The sequence below is a fragment of the Rana temporaria genome, chromosome 11 (genome assembly GCF_905171775.1).
Source record: "Rana temporaria chromosome 11, aRanTem1.1, whole genome shotgun sequence".
Classification (NCBI taxonomy): Eukaryota; Metazoa; Chordata; class Amphibia; order Anura; family Ranidae; genus Rana; species Rana temporaria.
In genome coordinates, this window is record NC_053499.1 from 137,942,276 (window position 1) to 137,961,435 (window position 19,160).

Below are 19,160 nucleotides of genomic sequence, written 5' to 3' on the forward strand. Positions count from 1 at the left end.
ATGTTTTACTGTACCTTCAGCTGTATCTATAAAAGCTGCTTTATAGAGGAGAATGTAATAGCAATTTCTCATTATGGTTTCTGGGTGTCCTCAACATTCCCATTTTCTTGATAGTTAATTTTATTTTTATATTGCTTTTTCACCCTTGAAGTATATGTAAACCCAGTCATCAAAATGTAATGTAAGATTGTATATGTTAATGCAATTTTCTAAATCCTTTTTAACATATTTAATTCTTCAGCTTTCATTAAAACATAATGTTGATTATGTCATGAAGGTCCTTTCATGAAGGTCCAACAGGAGTTGGTAATTGGCACAAAAATTAGGGCAGCCACAAATTGTCCCCAGGGATGATGGGGGGAAAAAATGTATACACAAACAAACCAAAGCCAGGCGTTAATGCACCAGAATATAAATCGTCTATAGGCCATATGTGTAGGGCAATTGATAATTAGAAGTCCAGAGCCCAATATCATCAGTAGCCAGAAGTCAGATAAAAACACAGTTAATTTCAACAAAAAAGCAGCAATAAAAGCAGTAAGTAGCCAAAGCTGAATGTGGAACAGCATTACCACAGGTGTATCTGATCCTGAGCTGCAGCATGAGAGGTTTGCCAGAGGTCCCTGATAACCTGCCTATACTGGGAGATCTGGATGGAGGGCAGATCCTGTGTAAGAAAGCTGCCCGCCGTGACCGAACAGCGGGGAAGCACAAATTACCGGAAGTGCCATGGCTGGAACACAGGGATCAACTAATCCACTGACAGGAAGCTGGACCAACAGGAAGTGAAGCCAGTTGACAGGAGTACATGTTTCAGGGCACGTCCCTTTGTCAAATCTAGGCTTGGCAACTGGCAGAGGCATTATATAGGCATGTTAATAAAAGGCTTGTTAATTTTTTTTTTTAAAAGGCATGTTGAAAAAAGGAAAAAGGTGGGTTCCCCCCGAAAAATTTAGTCCTGGCTTCTCTTCCTGTTGGTCCAGCTTCCTGTTGGTGGATCAGCTGATGCCTATGTTCCAGCCACACCACTTCCGGCAACTTGTGCTTCCCTGCTGTTTGGGTTGGCTTTCTCACATAGGATCTGTCCTCCATCTAGATCTCCCGGTATATGCAGATTTCCCCTCCTTATCAGGGACCTCCGGAAAACCTCTCCGGCTGCAGGTTGGGACCAGATCCACCTCTGGTAATTATGTTCCACAGTCATCTTTGGGTTCTTACAACTTTTATTGCTGCTTTATTGTTGGAATAAGCCATGTTTTTATATGACTTCTGGGCTCTGGACTTCTGATTGTCATAAGCCCTACCCATATGGCCCATGGACATTTCATATTCGGGTGCATTATCGCATGCGCACCTGGAGGTGATTTGCTTGTGCATAATCTACTGTTGTCACCATTATGCCCATTATGAGTAACGGCAAGCAACCATCACTGGATTTCATCCATGTAGACAGAGCGTGGCTTCAAACAGAATGTGAGAGATCAGAAGCACTGAGATATAACAAAGCATTAAGAAAGATTATACGTCTATTTTATGTCTTCTGGCTTCCGAACGGCCGAGGAAGGAGGTGTGATTAGCCTCTGAAACGAGTTTGGATTGGTCTGTTCTCCTCGTGGTTAGACAGATGTTGACCAGCCTATGACTGCTCGTGTTCACAGTGTCTTTTCTTCTGGTTCACAGAGCCGCCTGCTTTGGGAAGGACTAATCCACCATCCCATGTGGGATCTTTACCATAGCCCATCAGGGCATAGACTGTCACCTCTGCCATTCTGTGAGCTGAACCTGTCTTTGATTTTACATATTATATACTCATTAAACTGTACTATACTATTGGTCGCCTGGCGCCTCTCTCCCCTTCCCTTCTTAGATACACATTTAACCCTTTGATCGCCCTAGATCTTTAACGCCTTCCCAGCCAGTGTCATAAGAATGGTGACAGTGCATATTTTTAGCACTGATCACTGTATCAGTTTCACTGGTTCCCAGAAAGTGTTGGTTATTGTCAGGCTGTCTGCCGCAATATCGCAGCCCTGTTATAAGTCACTGATCACCACCATTTCTAGTATAAAAAAGAAAAAGACAATTGCAGTATATATCCCATAGTTTGTAGATGCTATAACTTTTGTGCAAACCAATCAATATAGGCTTATTGGAATTTTTTTTAACAAAAATATCTAGCAAAATGCATAATGGTCTAAACCAGGGATATGCAATTAGCGGACCTCCAGCTGTTGTAAAACTACAAGTCCCATCATGCCTCTGCCTCTGGGTGTCATGCTTGTGGCTGTCAGAGTCTTGCTATGCCTCATGGGACTCGTAGTTCTGCAACAGCTGGAGGTCCGCTAATTGCATATTCCTGGTCTAAACCTATGAAAAAATTTGTTTCTCTTCATTTTTTTTTTCAAAATTGTCAGTCTTTTTTTGTTTATAGCGCAACAAATAAAAAACCCAGTGCTGATTAAATACCACCAAAAAAAGCTCTATTTGTACATAAATGTAATTTAGGTACAGTGTTGTATGACTGCACAAATGTCAGTTAAAGTAATGCAGTGCGAGTGCTGTGTTGCAAAAAGTGGCCTGGTCATGAAGGTGGAGGAAATATTCCGGAGGTCAAGTGGTTATTATTATTATTTGAATAATAATAATAATAATAATAATAATAATAATAATAATAATAATACAAATAATTATAATAATAACAACAATTACTATTACTATCACTAATTAAAATGGTAATGTTATTAAATGTAGTCATATCAGTTATTGTTATCCTTTAGCTGAATGGTGAATGGTTTATATTATAATAACGATGTTGTTATTGTTAAGGTTTTTATCATTCTTATATTTATTATTATTATAAATAAAATAGGTAATACTAATAATGATTATAATAAAATGGTATTAATAATAATAATAATAATAATAATAATAATAATAATAATAATAATAATAATAATAATAATAATAATAATAATAATAAAAATAATTATAACAATACTACCAATAATAATAATAATAATAATAATTGAAAAAATACAACCACTTTTACCATCAATAGTAACTGTATTATTATTATTATTATTATTATTATTATTATTATTATTAATAATAATAATAATAATAATAATAATAATAGCTGATATAAAACTAATACAACTCCAAGACTCATTTGCAAATCTGCCCGATCTCTCTGTCTTGTCATATGTTCATGCTCATTTTCTTCTGGGATAAGCTGATTTAAAACCATACAAGGGTTTACACATTTTCTGAAGATAGTTTAGGATTTGCTTCACAGAACTATCTGTGTAATGTATCTTGCAAACTAATGGATTAAAATGGCCCCAGTGGATCTCAGCTACTTAATAGGAATGTTCAATGTGCTTTTAGGTAAACACTTCATTTTTTTTGTCTGTGTGTGAAATGGCTATAAAGCAATTTTCCTGGGAGCCTGTAAGAATAGAAGTTCATCTTTTTTATTTTTTTTTAAAACCCAGGAGGCCGGTGAGCGCTTGAAATTTAATCAGGAATTCACATTTCTGTCCAGCAAAGAATCAACAAGCTGATGAATTCCGCTAGTTTGCTTACGATCACAAATTTGTTTGGAGAGGTCGGAGTAATCCCAGCTGTGTTTCCCTGATCAATTCTGTGTATATATTGCGTTATTTCTATTTAAAAAGGACTTCCTATTCAAAACAACGGGAGGCCATTGCATGCGAAAAAGAAACATGTTACACTTAAAGTGAACCAACCTGGCCTAAAAATGAACAGAAATAGAGTGCATGCACCTTGCGTTGTGTTTAAGTTGATGCCAGTGCCCATGTAAAGCCCTATGGATCCTAGACCCAGACTGTACAAAGACCTTGACTCTTTCCAGAGTAAATATTAGAACAAACAAGTGTTCAGTCCAGTCAATCTTGTAATACAGGCATTTAGACAGAACAGCTAGAGCACCACTTCCCCAGTCCAATGATTGGACAACACTGGAGCATCACCCAACTGTTAAGGGCATCACTCTTTTTTTCTGTTGGCAAGCACCTAGTGTTTGGATGACACCATTATGCCTTTATTCTACCTGAGTTTACCACTTGCTGACCGGCTTACGCACATATATAAGTGGTTAGTTCCCTTTAATCAACGTACCCGTACGTTGGCTCCTTTGAGAGCCGTAGCAGGTGCATTCCTGCTGCACGACGGGGGACCCGATGCGCATGTCTGGTGGGCGCGATCGCAGGCACGAGAACCAGAATGGGGATTTATGTATGTAAACACACAAATCCTCATTCTGACAGGAGCAAAGAGACAGATCTGCTGTTCATAGTATATCGATATGTCTCCGCCTCCAGTCAGTCCCACCCCCCACAGTTATAAACACCCACAAAGGAACACATTTAACCCCTTGATTGCCCCCTAGTGTTAACACCTTCCTGCCAGTGACATTTACACAGTGATCTGTGCATTTTTATAGCTTTGATCTCTAAATAAATATCAATTGTCCCCAAAAATTTGAAACATGTCCGATCTGTCTGCCGCAATTTCGCAGTCCTGCTAAAAATCGCAGATAACTGCCATTACTAGTAAAAAAAAAAGTACCATAAAAATGCCACAAATCTATCCCCTATTTTGTAGACGCTAACGTTTGCCCAAACCAATCAATATTCTCTTTGATGGTATGAAAGAAAGGGGAAGGGGTGAAAAGGGGTTGCCTGGAGATGGGCTTTAAGGATAAATATGAGGCAATACGTTTACAAATATGTTTTTTTTTTTCAAATGGGTCTACATAGTTGACCATCTCGTATGCTAATAAATACAGTAGGTGATGCCGATATCTTATCAATCTCACCACTGTAAGCGGCGAGATTGACACCCGCGAGCCCCGACGCAGGAGCCAGCACCAAGCTCTGTCGCTCCTCCAGCTTGCCGCCCCCAATGGATTCCTATGGATGCGCAGCATCTCGTGGGGGTTGGGGGGGGGGGGGCGAGAAGCACAACCTCGCAACACAAAATCGGAGAACGGTACTGTAACATAACCAAAGAAATTCCCAGCTGAACTTACCGACTGGCCTGCAACCAACCGGACACCTTTGCTGCCATAGTGCTATGTGTTGGTTGTCCAGTGCCTGTGCCTTTAAGGAGGGGTGGGCTCACCTCCCCTCTAACTATTCATTATAATGCATCTGCTTCCACTGTGGAGGCTCTCAAAATTTAGAGTTAGGACTACAGAAAATACTGGGGTGCCTTGATAGGGCTCTGTAGCTTATGCATGTATTTGCAAATGTGTAAAAATACGAAACCCCTGTTTTTAACGCATACTATTTGTTAACACAGACAGAAAAGTTTGGTTGGTTGCAGGGTGGCCGGTATGTTGAGCTGGGAATTTCTTTGTTTTTTGTTTTGCATGAGTTGCCCTTCCATGCGCTCCTTGCTGCAAAGGCCAGTTATAGGTGAGGGCAGCGGCCATTTGTTTGTACTGCCAATAATTAAGCAAAATACTGAAAAAGACACATCTATATATAAAAAAAAACTATGCACACTAAAACGTTACAAATAAGTTATTTTTAGTCAGTTATTTTAAGGCTAAATAGTGTATCCTGGTGTTTTCAAACAATCTCTTCGGGGCCGGAGACTCCACTGCCAGAATACAAAAAGCAATATTCATGTGAAAAGAATTTATGTTGCTTAAAGGCATGCATCGCATTAGAATATGCATTCGCCTCTCCAAAATCAATCCTCATTATTTTCTTTTGCGCACTGAATGTAAGTGCAAAATATTGAAGATATTCCCGGCTGGAAGTACAACCATTTTAACCTGGCCCAGCAAGACAGAGATTGGAGTCCTGGCGAGTAGAATAGATTTTGAACTAGAGATCATTAGTTTACAAGATAGAAACTTGTTTTGGTTTTTTTCCCCCCTCATTTGTATATAATCCGTTATTTACCTATTATAAAAAATTATTCTGATATATACTGTATGTGAAGCGTACACAATGTACTTTTTATTTAATCCCCTCGCTCCTCCTTCCCTTGATATCAAATTATCTACATACTTTATACTTCTCTGACAAGAGATAATGTGAACTGGAAATTCACAGATAGCTTGGCCTAAAATGACAATGATTAGCTCTCATGGGTCTTTACAGAGTAAACCAGCAAGTTCACATGATGTATGTCAATACAAGTCAACGTAATTTCAAAAGAATATTCACACTTTCTATCTTCATTATTATCTACTGTATGTCTTCATGTTAATGCACAATACCTAACACTGATGATGGGGATGGCAAATGTATTATGATCATGAATGATGACCATTGATGATGATGATTACTGTTATTATTATTATAATTTAATTCAGGCATCAAATATATTTGTTCACGATGCAGCATTAATTATTTAATTCGTTATTAATTATTTAGGTAATGCAGGTGTTTATTACCTCTCACAGAGCTCACAATGTTTCCCCCTGACAATGATTTTTGTGACCTTTCCTTCAAGAAGAATGAAGCCATCGGCACCAAGGTCGGCATCAAGGTCAGCATTGACAGTGTTTCCTAGATGAAGATGTTGCCACAGACATGACTCAATCATGTGATCCTGGTGTCTATGCAATTCTTGATTGTTTGCAAACATGTCTGACACAGATCAGCTCTTGTGGTAGCCCAGACAGCAACTAGCCACACATTTGTGGCAGTGTTGAATTGTAAGACTTGCTGCACATTTCACTGGCAAGTTGTACACTTGCAGAGCGCTTAAAGCATAAGTTCTAGTTAACACTTTTGCAATTTGTAGCAACTTTGGCTGGCAAGTCTCTAGAAAGAGCAAAGTTGCAGTGGTGAGTCTACAGCAAGATCTCTGCAAGTCTACAGTATGACAATTCAGCCACAGTGACCCCTGTGGTGGGATGACTATTGCACAACATAACTGAACCAGAACTTGCAGCAGACTTGCAAAGAAAGTTCATCTGGAGTCATGCAATGCAGACTTGCTGCAATTGTGCAACAAACTTGTGAAGCCTGGCAAGTCTAGCAATAGCTTAGCAAGTCATTTTCAAACTTGTAGCTCAATTTCTTGCTATCTGGGAGCCTCTTAAGGTGGCCAAACACTGAGCTAATTTTGGAGGTGACCCTGTAGGCTCCCACCTGGCATTCTTCAACTGCAAAATTCAAGGAGCTATGCACAAAATCGTCAGCCAAGAATCTACTGCATACATTTAGATGCAGCTGCTGTTTGGGTGTTCTGACTGCCACTGTCGGTCAAGTACCAGGCCAACGACTGTTGTGTGCAGTGCTACGGATCATTCCCCTGCCTCAGCTTTAATACCAGTCAAACACCAAAGTAGCATTCCAGTCAAATTCTAACAATACCTATACCTGCTCCCACCCCCATTCTAAGCCTTTTTTTTTTTAAAGTTCAACAAGGGAAGGGCTGTTATGGTACACAGATCAGGCAGGTTAAAAAAAGTTTGATGAAATTATCACTTTATTAAGAAAGTTTATTGCCATAAAACAATATCAGTAGCCCTTGCAGGAGAATGAAATTGAGAGAGTTACGGAAATTTGTTCTGTCCTTTTCCCACACATCACAGCCTTGCCCTGTTGGCACAAGATCGACTCCAGGCCACCTGGCGTTCTATTGCTGGATGCCCATGTGCAGTCTCTGCAGTGGAGCAGGATCCTCCTTCTGGCGACTCCCTCCCATCGGCGGTGACCAGCCCTGCCTAGCCCCATCAAGGTCCAGGAATGAGGCCAGCATCCATTGGGCTCTCCACCCGCCACCAGGAGCTCCAAAGTCTGAGGCAGTCATCCATCCCATCTGGCAAAGCAGAGGCTTCCACTAAAGGTGTGAGTTTTAGTGTCTTATGGGCACAAGTTCATCCTTTTGTGAGGGCTACTGATATTATGTTTATATTGATAATTTCTTCAAACTCTTTTTAACCTGTATACTGGAACAGAGCTTCCCTTATTGAACTTTTTTTGCCGTTTTCTGTGAGCAGCGGCTGGGTTTTACCTCTTGACACCCACATGGTACTTTGTACACATCCATGCATCTGGCTCCTTTGCTTTGCTTTTCTAAGCCTTTTTTTTAACAACATTGTAAAGGAAATATGTGTATACTTACCTATTCTGAGGGCGCTCTGGTCCTAATCTCTCCAGTGCTGGCTTCAGTGAAGAGGAGAGATCACCGACAACGGCTACAGATCCTGGGTGATGACGTCATAAGTAAGTAAGAATAAGTAAGAATAGACATATTTCCTTTAGAATGTAGTTTGAATAGGCTTAGAATGGAGGTGGGAGTAGATTTAGGTATAGTTAGGATTTGATTGAAATTCTAATTTAACCGTCTATTATAATAATACGGCCGGGTACAGGGTGGACGTCCTGTGACATCCTTCCATGAACATCCCTTCTGAGTGCCCTAGGGGTCATGCAGTGGTGTAGTCTGTGACCTGTTGTGTCCACCGGACACAGCAGAAGACAGATCGATGTACTATGCCAGCATTTTTTTTTTTAATTTGGGGTATTTTTTAATTTGTATAGCAAAAAATAAAAATAAAAAACCCAGTGGTGGTTAAATACCACCAAAACAATTCTGTCTGTCAAAAAAATATATAAAAATGTAATTTGGGTATAGTTTTGCATGAGTATTTGCTATTCAAAGTGTGACAGCACTGAAGTCTGATATTTGGCTTGAGCAGGAAGGGGGTGAAAGTGTCCAGTATTGAAGTGGGTGAGCTGGCCATACATGACTCAAATTTGAGCTGGTTCCTACTGAAACAAATTTGATCTGCAGAGGCTTCTGTTGGCACCATCCAGCTCAACAAAAATCTGTTATTTGACTAACCAGGTAGAAAATAATGGGCCAATCCTATCAGATGCAATCGCTGTTCAGGTATTCAGCAAGCCAATGGTGCTGCAACTGCATAAATAGATTAGCCGGCAGCAAAGGTTCCTCCATCAGCGGCGTTTAGTGTGGATGGGAAAATTTACTGATTTTGTCTCATTCAGTCTACATTATATAGGCAGGGAAGCTGCAGGAGGGAAGAAGTAAGGCAGCACGGCTGCTTATGTGTAGAAGTGTTGGCCATGGTTGGTGAAGTGTAGGCTATGTGTAGACACTTGACTGGACAAAGCCAGGGCTCATTTACAAAAACATTGCCCTCCTCACCGCCTGTTTCAAACCCTAAAAGTCCCCAACACCACATTACACACAGTTGTGGGGTGGTTGAGGCTAGACCCCATTCTCTTGAATGGGATGCTTTAAGGAAGCGGTACAGTTGTGTTGTGCCGTAATGCAATGCATAGTGGTCATGGCATTTTTATATCCTTTTACATTTGTATTTGCAGCTTAGGGGATGGTAGTTTGGTGGAGCAGTAAAAAAAAATGTGACCTGTTTTTAACACCCCAACTGCAAGTGTAAACTAGGCCTAACAGTGTCTCTTTAGGGTTTATCTAATCAGCATGTGGAAGAAGAAAGCAAATGCAACATAAACACATAGAGAATACTGTACATACATGATATTTTTATTTTTTTATGTGGAGTCTTTATTAGCCGAGCATAACTGCCAGCAATCGGCAGGGAGGAAATCTCTGTAGTGTTTCATCATATACCATTTTTCAGAATACAAGGGGACCTTTAGGTGTGAACCTGTGTGGTTGCCCAGTACTCACGTACAGTGAGTTTTAACATTTTCCTAGGCAATAAATCTGTAGCATCTGATTTTGATGCAGTAAAGCAAAACTCTTTGAATTATCAACAAATAAGTCTTAGAAAAGGAAAACAACTGATCAACCTCAAACACTCTTCCGAACATACCAAATTCCGCTTGAACCAAGAGTTGAAAATGTTTTTTGATATCTAGTGTTTTTTGTTATTCAGTGTAAAAAAAAGAAATCCACCTCTTTGAATTAGATGGTAAAAGGCCTGAACGCTTCAGATATGGTAATGATTTTCTTCTCGAGTATGTTAATATTTGTTGTACAAGGGATTATTTGCACAGACCCTGCAGCTCTTATCTTACCCCAAAGTAACATTTAAAATGACTATATCCTTTGTTTTCCAAGATAATGCATATTTAAAATGGATCTGAAGTGGAAATATCAAAGACGTAATATGACTACGGAACTCTAGATCTAGTGGCTAAATTGTGTGTTCCCAATAAATGAATGTTGTTAAAGGAAAAAATGTTGTGCACTTACACAGTTTTCTAAAATTGCATGACCAAAATAAATAAAAAATCACAGTATATACAAGTGCATCTCAAAATATTAGAATATCATCAAAAAGTTTATTTATTTCTGTAATTCAATTCAAAAAGTAAAACTCATATATTTTATATAGATGTGTTACACCCAGAGTGATATGTTTCAAGCATTTTTTTTTTTTTTACTTTGATGATTATGGCTTGCAGATAAAGAAAACCCCAAATTCAGTATCTCAGAAAATTAGAATATCACCCTATTTTCCGGCGTATAAGACGACTTTCTGGATGCAAAAACATGCATCCAAAGTCGGGGGTCGTCTTATACGCCGGGTACGGTCTCCGTGCTCACTTTTTTTGCCGGTGGTGACAGTCTCCGTGCTGCAAGCTCGAGCGTCAATGATTTAAAAGATGCTCCTTCTCCTCAGAGTGTTCTGTGATAGGAGGAACACAAATCTTCCCAGCAGCGCCTCTGTTCTGTGTTCCTCCTATCACAGATGCCTTCTCATCCTCGGACGAGATAAGTGAGTGTTTGCGGTGATTGCACTGGGGGGCAACAAGTTCAGGCACAGTGAGGGGCAAGTTCAGGCATAGTGAGGGGCAAGTTCAGGCACAGTGAGGGGCAAGTTTAGGCACAGTGAGGGGCAAGTGATTGTACAGTGAGGGGCAAGTGATGGTACAGTGAGGGGCAAGTGATTGTACAGTGAGGGGCAAGTGATGGTACAGTGAGGGGCAAGTGATGGCACAGTGGGGGCATGTAATGTAATGGCACAGTGAGGAATGTAATGTAATGGCACAGTGCAGTGAGATTTGAAAAGGCCTGTTTCTGTCAGCGGTTCTGGCTACCCCTCAGCTTCCAGAAAGACTAGTAAGAAGAGGGTAGTCTTATACAGTGAGTATATCCCAAAACCAAAATTTTTCCTGGAAAATTAGGGGGTCGTCTTATACGCCCAGTCGTCTTATACGCCAGAAAATACGGTACAAAAATTGTATAAGGGATTATTTGCACAAATCCTGCAGCTGTTAGCTTACCCTTAAGTAACTTTCAAAATGACTGTATCCTTTGTTTTCCAAGATGATGCTTTTTTTAAATTGATCTGAAGTGAAAATGTCAAAGACGTACAGTAATATGACCACAGAACTCTGGATCTGCTTATCTATAATATTGGAGTGGCTAATTTGTTTGTTCTTATTAAATTAATGTAGTTAAAGGAAAAAATGTGTTCTGCACTTTTCTCACATTGAATGACAAAAAAAATATAAATAAATCACAGTGTATACAGGTGCATCTCAAAAAATGAGAATATCATCAAAAAGTTAATTTATTTCAGTAATTCAATTCAAAAAGTGAAACTCATATATTTTATATAGATGCGTTACACCCAGAGATATATATTACAAGCATTTCTTTCTTTTTTTTTTCATTTTGATGATTATAGCTTACAGCTAGTGAAAACCCAAAAATCAGTATCTCAGAAAATATGAATATTACATAAGATATACATAAAATACAAATAAAAAAAGGATTTTTAATACAGAAATGTTGGCTTACTAAAAAGAATGCTTGTGTACAGTATAGTAAAAACGTACTGTACACTATACTTGGTAATAAAAAAAATCACAGTATATACAGCTGCATCTCAAAAAAATTGAATATCATCAAAAATGTAATTTATTTCGGTAATTCAATTTGAAAAGTGAAACTCATATATTTTATAGATATAACATAGATATATTTTAAGCATTTATTTTTCTTTTAATTGTGATGATTATGGCTTACAGCTAGTAAAAACTAAAAATTCAGTATCTCGGAAAATTTGAATATTACATAAGATATACCAATAAAAAAAATGGATTTTTAATACAGAAATGTTGGCTCACTGAAAAGTATGTCCATGTACAGTGTAGTATGCACTATACGAATACGTGGTTGGGGCTCCTTTTTTATGAATTACTGTGTGTTCCCAATAAATGAATGCAGTTAAAGGAAAAAATGTGTTGTGCACTTACACAGTGCGCTATAATTTCCTGGTAGAGGGCTGCACTGACTTTGGACTTGATAAAACACAGTGGACCAAGACCAGCAGATGACATAGCTCCAGAAATCATCAAATGGAAAATTTTGCATTTCGTTTGGAAATCAAGGTAAAAAGAATAAAAAGAAAGAAATGCTTGAAATATATCACTATATACGAGTTTCACTTTTTGAATTGAATTACTGAAATAAATAAACTTTTTTAAAGATGTTAACATTTTCAGAGATGCAGATGTATGTACCAGGAACTGTTCCAATGTGGAGAGCAGTTTTTGAAGAAGTGCCCATTTTCAAAAACAAGCAATTGTGGGCAACGTTACACCGATTTATAGGCGTAACCATGCAGATAAGAGGTGTGGTCAAAAATGTGGTTCCTGCAGCAGTTATAGCTGGGTGCTAAGGCCTTGGCCTCCACTGTAGTCCACCATCAAAATATTGGGCTGCACACCAAAGATTTTTAACTCCAGCCAAGGTTTATTGCAATGAGGGCACATCGTTTACGTCCACCCAAAACCATACCCTCAGCATGTTTCACACACAACGTGGATTAATTATGGGGTGCAACACCTTCAGCGTGCCACCTGTTATTTGGATGATAAACCTAATTCTGGCCACACACAACAGTTTTGAAGCATGTTCAGCCACATTCAACTAGATTTAATTTACCAAAATAGGGTGCGGCCTGAACACAGTGACATTATCGCACACGGCGGACTTTGCTGATCTATACTGGATGCTGTCTGGAATATTGAAAAGAACTATATTTATTGATTTTATGTGAGTGGTTTTAATGATTTAAAAAAAAAAAAAAATTAAATGGTTTTACACTATTGTGGGCATATTTGCTTTATACATACATCCTGATTACATCTTGGAGCGTGGCTGGTTAACATACTGAGTGTGCAAAAAACGACAAGGATATGGACAGCCGCACTCCAGTAACTTGAAAAAGACGTGCCCTTTATTGGGTACAGGAAAAAATACACTACAGGTATCAGCACACAGTGGGATAAACAGCTGGCGCGTTTCGCATTGAGTGTCAATGCTTAATCATAGCTATAACACCTGTCTTACCTGTTAACATACTGAGTGCTGGAGAGGAGCTGAGCTAGTTTGTTTACATGCACATGCTTACCATGATCATTCTTTTTTTTGGGGGTAATGGGGCTTTGGTAAGTTGTTTTTACAATAATTCACACAAATATGCAGCTGCTCGGTGCCATGGCTTACTTGCATATTTGCTGCCCATTGACCGGTACCAAGGGGTTAATCTGTAGGGTTTAGCTGCATCCGCAGTTAGGCTGTATTTTACACTGTATACATGTAAATGATTGTGCAAATGCTTACATGTGCATTGTATAAATGAACATAGCCATATGCGTCTCTAAAACTGCCTAGTAAATTTGGGGCCAGGGGAGATTGGGGGAGATGTAAACATCAACAATGTGGGCACTGGCAGCGGCGAAAGCCCAGGATCCAGAATGGCCTTGTAAATAGATTACTGAAGTCTGAGATTATTCTGCACCTACGCCATTGCCTACACATTGTTGATGTTTACATTTCCCCCAGCCCTATATGACTCAAATAATTTGTTTACTAGACAGCAGCAGAGACGCAGGTACAAAATAAGGTATTTATGACTGCAGGAGGTCATCCCTTGGCCATGCCACCGCTACTGCCTAGTGCCTGACTCATTCAAGTCATTCAGAGCTGGGGGAGATGTAATAAACTAAGTGAGCCGATGCAATCTACTTGTACACATCACAGCTCATAACAAGTTGAGATGTACTATAAATCACTACCTTTCTGGCCAGCTGTTTACTAAATTAAATTGTCTACAAAGTTATAAGATGCAAACAACAAACTACAGAGCCATATAACCTTGTACATTTAGATGATCACTGGACTGCTTGGGGAGGCCAATATCATTTTATTTTCCTCCATTTTCATAGTTTTACTTTGATGTTTGTATTTCAACCATTGTGCAGAGTGTCTAAATATTGCTGCTCAGCCCAATGGGTAACCACGTTAATCCCATTGCTCTTAAGCAGCCCTTTTATTATGTAATTCCTTTCCTTCCACAATTGGTGGAAGGAAAGAATATAGCTTGATTCCCCCATCAACACAGTTAGTATTGATGGGGGAATCCCTCCCGCTATCCTATTGTGTTTACAATAATCAATGCTATGGCTATAGCCACCAGCAGTGATCACATGAAAAAAATATAACAGGCTAATTGTACTGAAGTTGATTGATTGTTTGGCTTCAGTTCAACCAGCCCGCCTATAGATGCATCAAATCTCAGCTGGTCCCTACTGAACCAGCCAATATTTGATCAATCTATGGCCAGCTTTAGTAATCAGCATTCAGTAACACTCCTGGCCTGACATGCTCCTTTCTTCCTCTACAATTCAAACTGTATGAGGACACATGATTATGGGTGTGACTGTTACTCTGCCACCATAGAACACCGGAGAAATCATTCATAACTCAACAACTCATATCATTATTTTGTTGAAATTACATGTGCAAAACACTGCATTTGGGACTTTTAATCATCAATCTTCTGTTGTGTTTTTTCTTGTAAACAGAAATTTTGTTTTTCCTTGGAAAGCTCCAGTGGCCACACCAACCAGCCTTAGGTCCTGCCTCTGTTCCTGCCTCTTCCTGTTATTGGTACCCCTGTTAGTGATCCGCTATGGCTATCTAGGATCATGCACCTGGCCCCATCTTGTAAGTGTTACATCTTTATTATTAGTATTGTAGTTTGTTTTGTAAGAACTCCCACTTCGGTAAGAGGAGTCTCTACGACCCCTGGGAGGTCCTCCATTGCCTGCTCTGTGGTACACATGCATGTGTATATGTGCGTATATTTAAAGGGATTTCTTAAGGGTAGTACACTGCTGGGCTCTGATGAAGAAGCATTGGGCTTTGAAATGTGTCAGCCGGCAGTGATCCTCATCACATCCTCCATGACCATTCGGAGTGTTGTTTGGGTTCTACATGCTGTAGCCATTTATGAAATTACTTTTTTATTGCGTATATTTCCACTACAATTGTGAGTAGTTTTTATATTGTATTTTAATAAAATGTATCCAAACGGTAATACACTAGGCTGGTGCGCCCTTGTTTTCTTTTTGTTTTCTTTTTTTATTTTATTTGTTCCTGCCTGTCTTGGAGTTCCTGCTGACATGTTACAACTCCTCCTGTTGCATTAATCAGACAATCAAAGTTGGAACTTATATTTTCCAATTCAGATGTACATGCATTGTGTTAAATATCTGATGTGTGAGTATGAAGGCACTGGACCAATTGAGGTGAGGCTTGCACTGGTGAATACACAATAGTGTGAGTCCTTCTTTATAGGGAATAATGCATAATGTGGGTGTATTGCAGATGTTGCTCCGGTCCTGGGCTGCTGCCTCTCTAATAGTGACAAAAGGAATGCTCAGCATTTGGCAAGCTACGTGGTGTTTATTAAGGAGCACCCAGTAAGATTCAAGGGTCTATTTGAAATGTTTATTGGTTAAGAGCATCAAGTAAAACCCACGTGTTTTGGGGGAAAACTCTGCCTTTCTCACGGCTGGAGCAGATGATTAGAATTTAGTTGAGATGCAATGGAAGACATATAATAGGGCTTGATAAAGACCATCAAATCGTATCACATCATCAACTACCAGCATGAAACCATCGAACCCTGTCCATGATTATAATCTCACCTACTGCTCCAGGTTTTTCCCCTAAATGCATTGGCTTTACTTGATGCCGACTTTATTGCCATTAGGGCAGCCCATTCACCTTTAAAGGGTGACTAATGCACAGGAACGAAAAAAAAACAGAAATGCAGCATTTTCTTCAGATGCAGAGCACCTTAACACACAGTTACCTCCATTCAATTTTCATACATAATGAGAGTATATTGTACAAGGACCTTGTTCAGGTCCTGGGCTGCTTCCTCTCTGATAGTGACATAAAGAATGTTCAGAACTTGACAAACTCTGTGGTGGGTATTGAGGAGCACCCAGTACAAAAGTTCAAATCACTCAAGGGTCTATTTGAAATGTTTATTGGTTAAGATCATCAAGTAAAACCAACGTGTTTCAGGGGAAAAACTCCCCCTTCTTCAGGGTTGGAGCAGTACAGTAGATGTAATTAGAATTGAGATGAGATGCAATGGAAGACATGTAATAGGGCTTGATAAAGACCATCAAATCTTATCACATTACCAACTATCAACATGAAACCATGTGACCCTGTTCATGAGTCTAATCTCATCTACTGCTCCAGCCCTCCGAAAGCAAGAGGCTTTTCCCCCTAAATGTGTTGGGCTTACTTGATGCTGACTTTATTGCCATTGGGGTAGCCCATTCTCCTTGCAATGGGAAACATATAATAGAGCGTGATAAAGACCATCAACTCTTATCACATTAAAAACTACCAGTATGAAACCATGGAACCCAATTCATGATTTTAAAGCCCTGATGAAGCAAGAGGCTTTTCCCCCTGAATGTGTTGGGCTTACTTGATGCTGACTTTATTGCCATTGGGGTAGCCCATTCTCCTTGCAATGGGAAACATATAATAGAGCGTGATAAAGACCATCAACTCTTATCACATTAAAAACTACCAGTATGAAACCATGGAACCCAATTCATGATTTTAAATCCCTGATGAAGCAAGAGGCTTTTCCCCCTGAATGTGTTGGCTTTACTTGATGCTGAGTCTATTGCAATTAGGGCAGCCTGTTTACCTTTAAAGTGAAACTAATGCACAGGAATGGATCAAAAAACAGAAATGCAGCACTTTTCCCCAATGCAGAGCACAACAACACAATTACTGTCATTAGAGTATCTGGGAACCTATACCCTGTAAAACAACCTATTTACTCTAAACTAGAAATGCAAGGCAAATTATTTGTTTATATACGGTATATATCACAAACGTTATAAATACCTTTAGAACCTCTGTTCTCAGCTGCATACAGGGCTTAGAGAGGTGGAGGATGCAGACAGCAGGGAAGGGGGGGGGGTAGTGTAAGCAGGAGGCAGAGCAACAGCAACACACTGATCTTCCCAGTGAAGAGCTTTGCAGAGGGGTGTGGCCATTGGAGGTGAGGCAGGTTGTGCTCCCAGCGCAGCTATAAAACTGACCACACTGGGATGGATGAGGAAACAGACACTTTTTGACACAAGAACAACATACAAATATCAGGAGCATGAAATGTTGGGGTAACATACACTTGAATTTTCTTGTTCAGTCACTTGCTTGTATAGGGTGTCTCACAACTGCATTGTCACACCCTTTGGCGGGTGAGACTACAAGCAGCTAGGCCACTTCTTACACTAGGCAGGGATCACTGCATTCCTACTGCATAAATGTTTTTACACAAATCATAATGTACTTACTCATTGCAAACTTTGGGGGATTGTCATTGACATCAGTGAGGGTGACAGTAACTGTTGTGGTTCCCGAGAGGCCGCCCATATGACCTCCCATGTCCTTGGCTTGGATGACCACAAGATATTCCTCTCTGGCTTCTCGGTCCATGTTGGGTAGTGCTGTTTTAATGATTGCTGGAAAAGGATGGAGATTCTTTAGGAACAGTAACAGGAACAGAAGATAAGAAAACACAAGACTTATTTAAAAAGCAAACCTTTAAAATGTTACTAAACCCACAATAGTAAAATCAGCCTGAGTATGTAGTAAAGCATGTCTGTTATTCTCACTGTGGGACATAAAAGGTTAATCCTCTATAGTGTGTAAAAAGGCTGTCTGATCCTGTCTTCTCAGATCCTCCCCTTCTTTTACAGTCCCCAATCAATCTGCTGATAGAACAGAGTCTTAGGAGGCACTCCACACATGCTCAGTTTAATGTGTATAGCTAGAGAGTTGAGTTTTTGTTTTTTTCTTAGGAAGGTTTATTTGATTGGCACAGGGCCAATCAGCACTGTCCAGACAGAGGGTCAGGGGTCATAGAGCCTCATAGGACAGTCAGAGAAGAATGAAAACTCCTCCTGCAAGCTTTGATCAGTGCTCGACTGGACACTGATAAAAGTCACAAGACTGCTATATACGGCTGATCAGAAAATGTATTTAGCAGTTTATATTTACTAAAATAATTAAATTTTCATGTTCTGTGTACTGTGGGAGACCAGATATAGTGAATGCAGGGTGCTGGGTTTAGTAGCACTTTAAGAACAGTTAAAAAGCAGCCAGTCAAATATCAAAACAAATCAATTATATGATCCAGCCTACATATATATTCAACACATTATAAATCCATCCCTCATTAAGAAAAACATGCAGAGCCAACTTGTAAAACCAACTGATCTGAAAATACTTGCACAATTAAAGTTAATTAATATCAAATTTCCCACTGTCACTGTAAACAGAGTGTGTTAGATGTTCTATGAAACTCAGACATTAGAGTATGTGTAATCATTTACCTTGTAAAAAAAAAAAAGAAAAGAATCTGTTAAAAAATAAAAAATGATGGCCCGGATTCTCGTACCTCGGCGCATAGTTATGCCGGCGTAGCGTATCGAATATACGCTACACCGACGTAGTGCAGAGCGGCGAGCACAGTATTCACAAAGCACTTGCTCCCTACGTTGCGCCAGCGTAACGTAAATTCTTCGGCGTAAGCCGGCCTAATTCAAAGTAGGTGGAAGTGGGCGTGTTTCATTTTAATGAAGTGTGACCCCATGCAAATGATGGGCCGAACGAACAGCACATGCGCCGTCCCATGGAAACATCCCAGTGCGCATGTTAAGAATCACGTCGGAAATACTCCCTAAGATACGTCAAATCACTGCCTAAGACGTGAACGTAACCTACGCCCAGCCCTATTCACGTACTACTACGTAAACTACGTAAAATACGACGGTCCATACCTTAACATGACTTACACCTGCTTTATGAGGCTTAAC

The 19,160-nt window shown here is 39.7% G+C and overlaps 1 protein-coding gene across 2 annotated transcripts in view; it reads right to left on the reverse strand.

Annotated features, from left to right (window-relative positions):
• The window catches only part of CDH8 (cadherin 8), a 507,519-nt gene that overhangs the window by 172,136 nt on the left and 316,223 nt on the right, over positions 1–19,160 (reverse strand). For both annotated transcript variants that reach the window (XM_040329195.1, XM_040329196.1), the window contains exon 5: positions 17,637–17,804. In XM_040329195.1, coding sequence (XP_040185129.1) covers positions 17,637–17,804 — 168 coding nt within the window. The remainder of the gene's footprint in view (positions 1–17,636; positions 17,805–19,160) is intronic.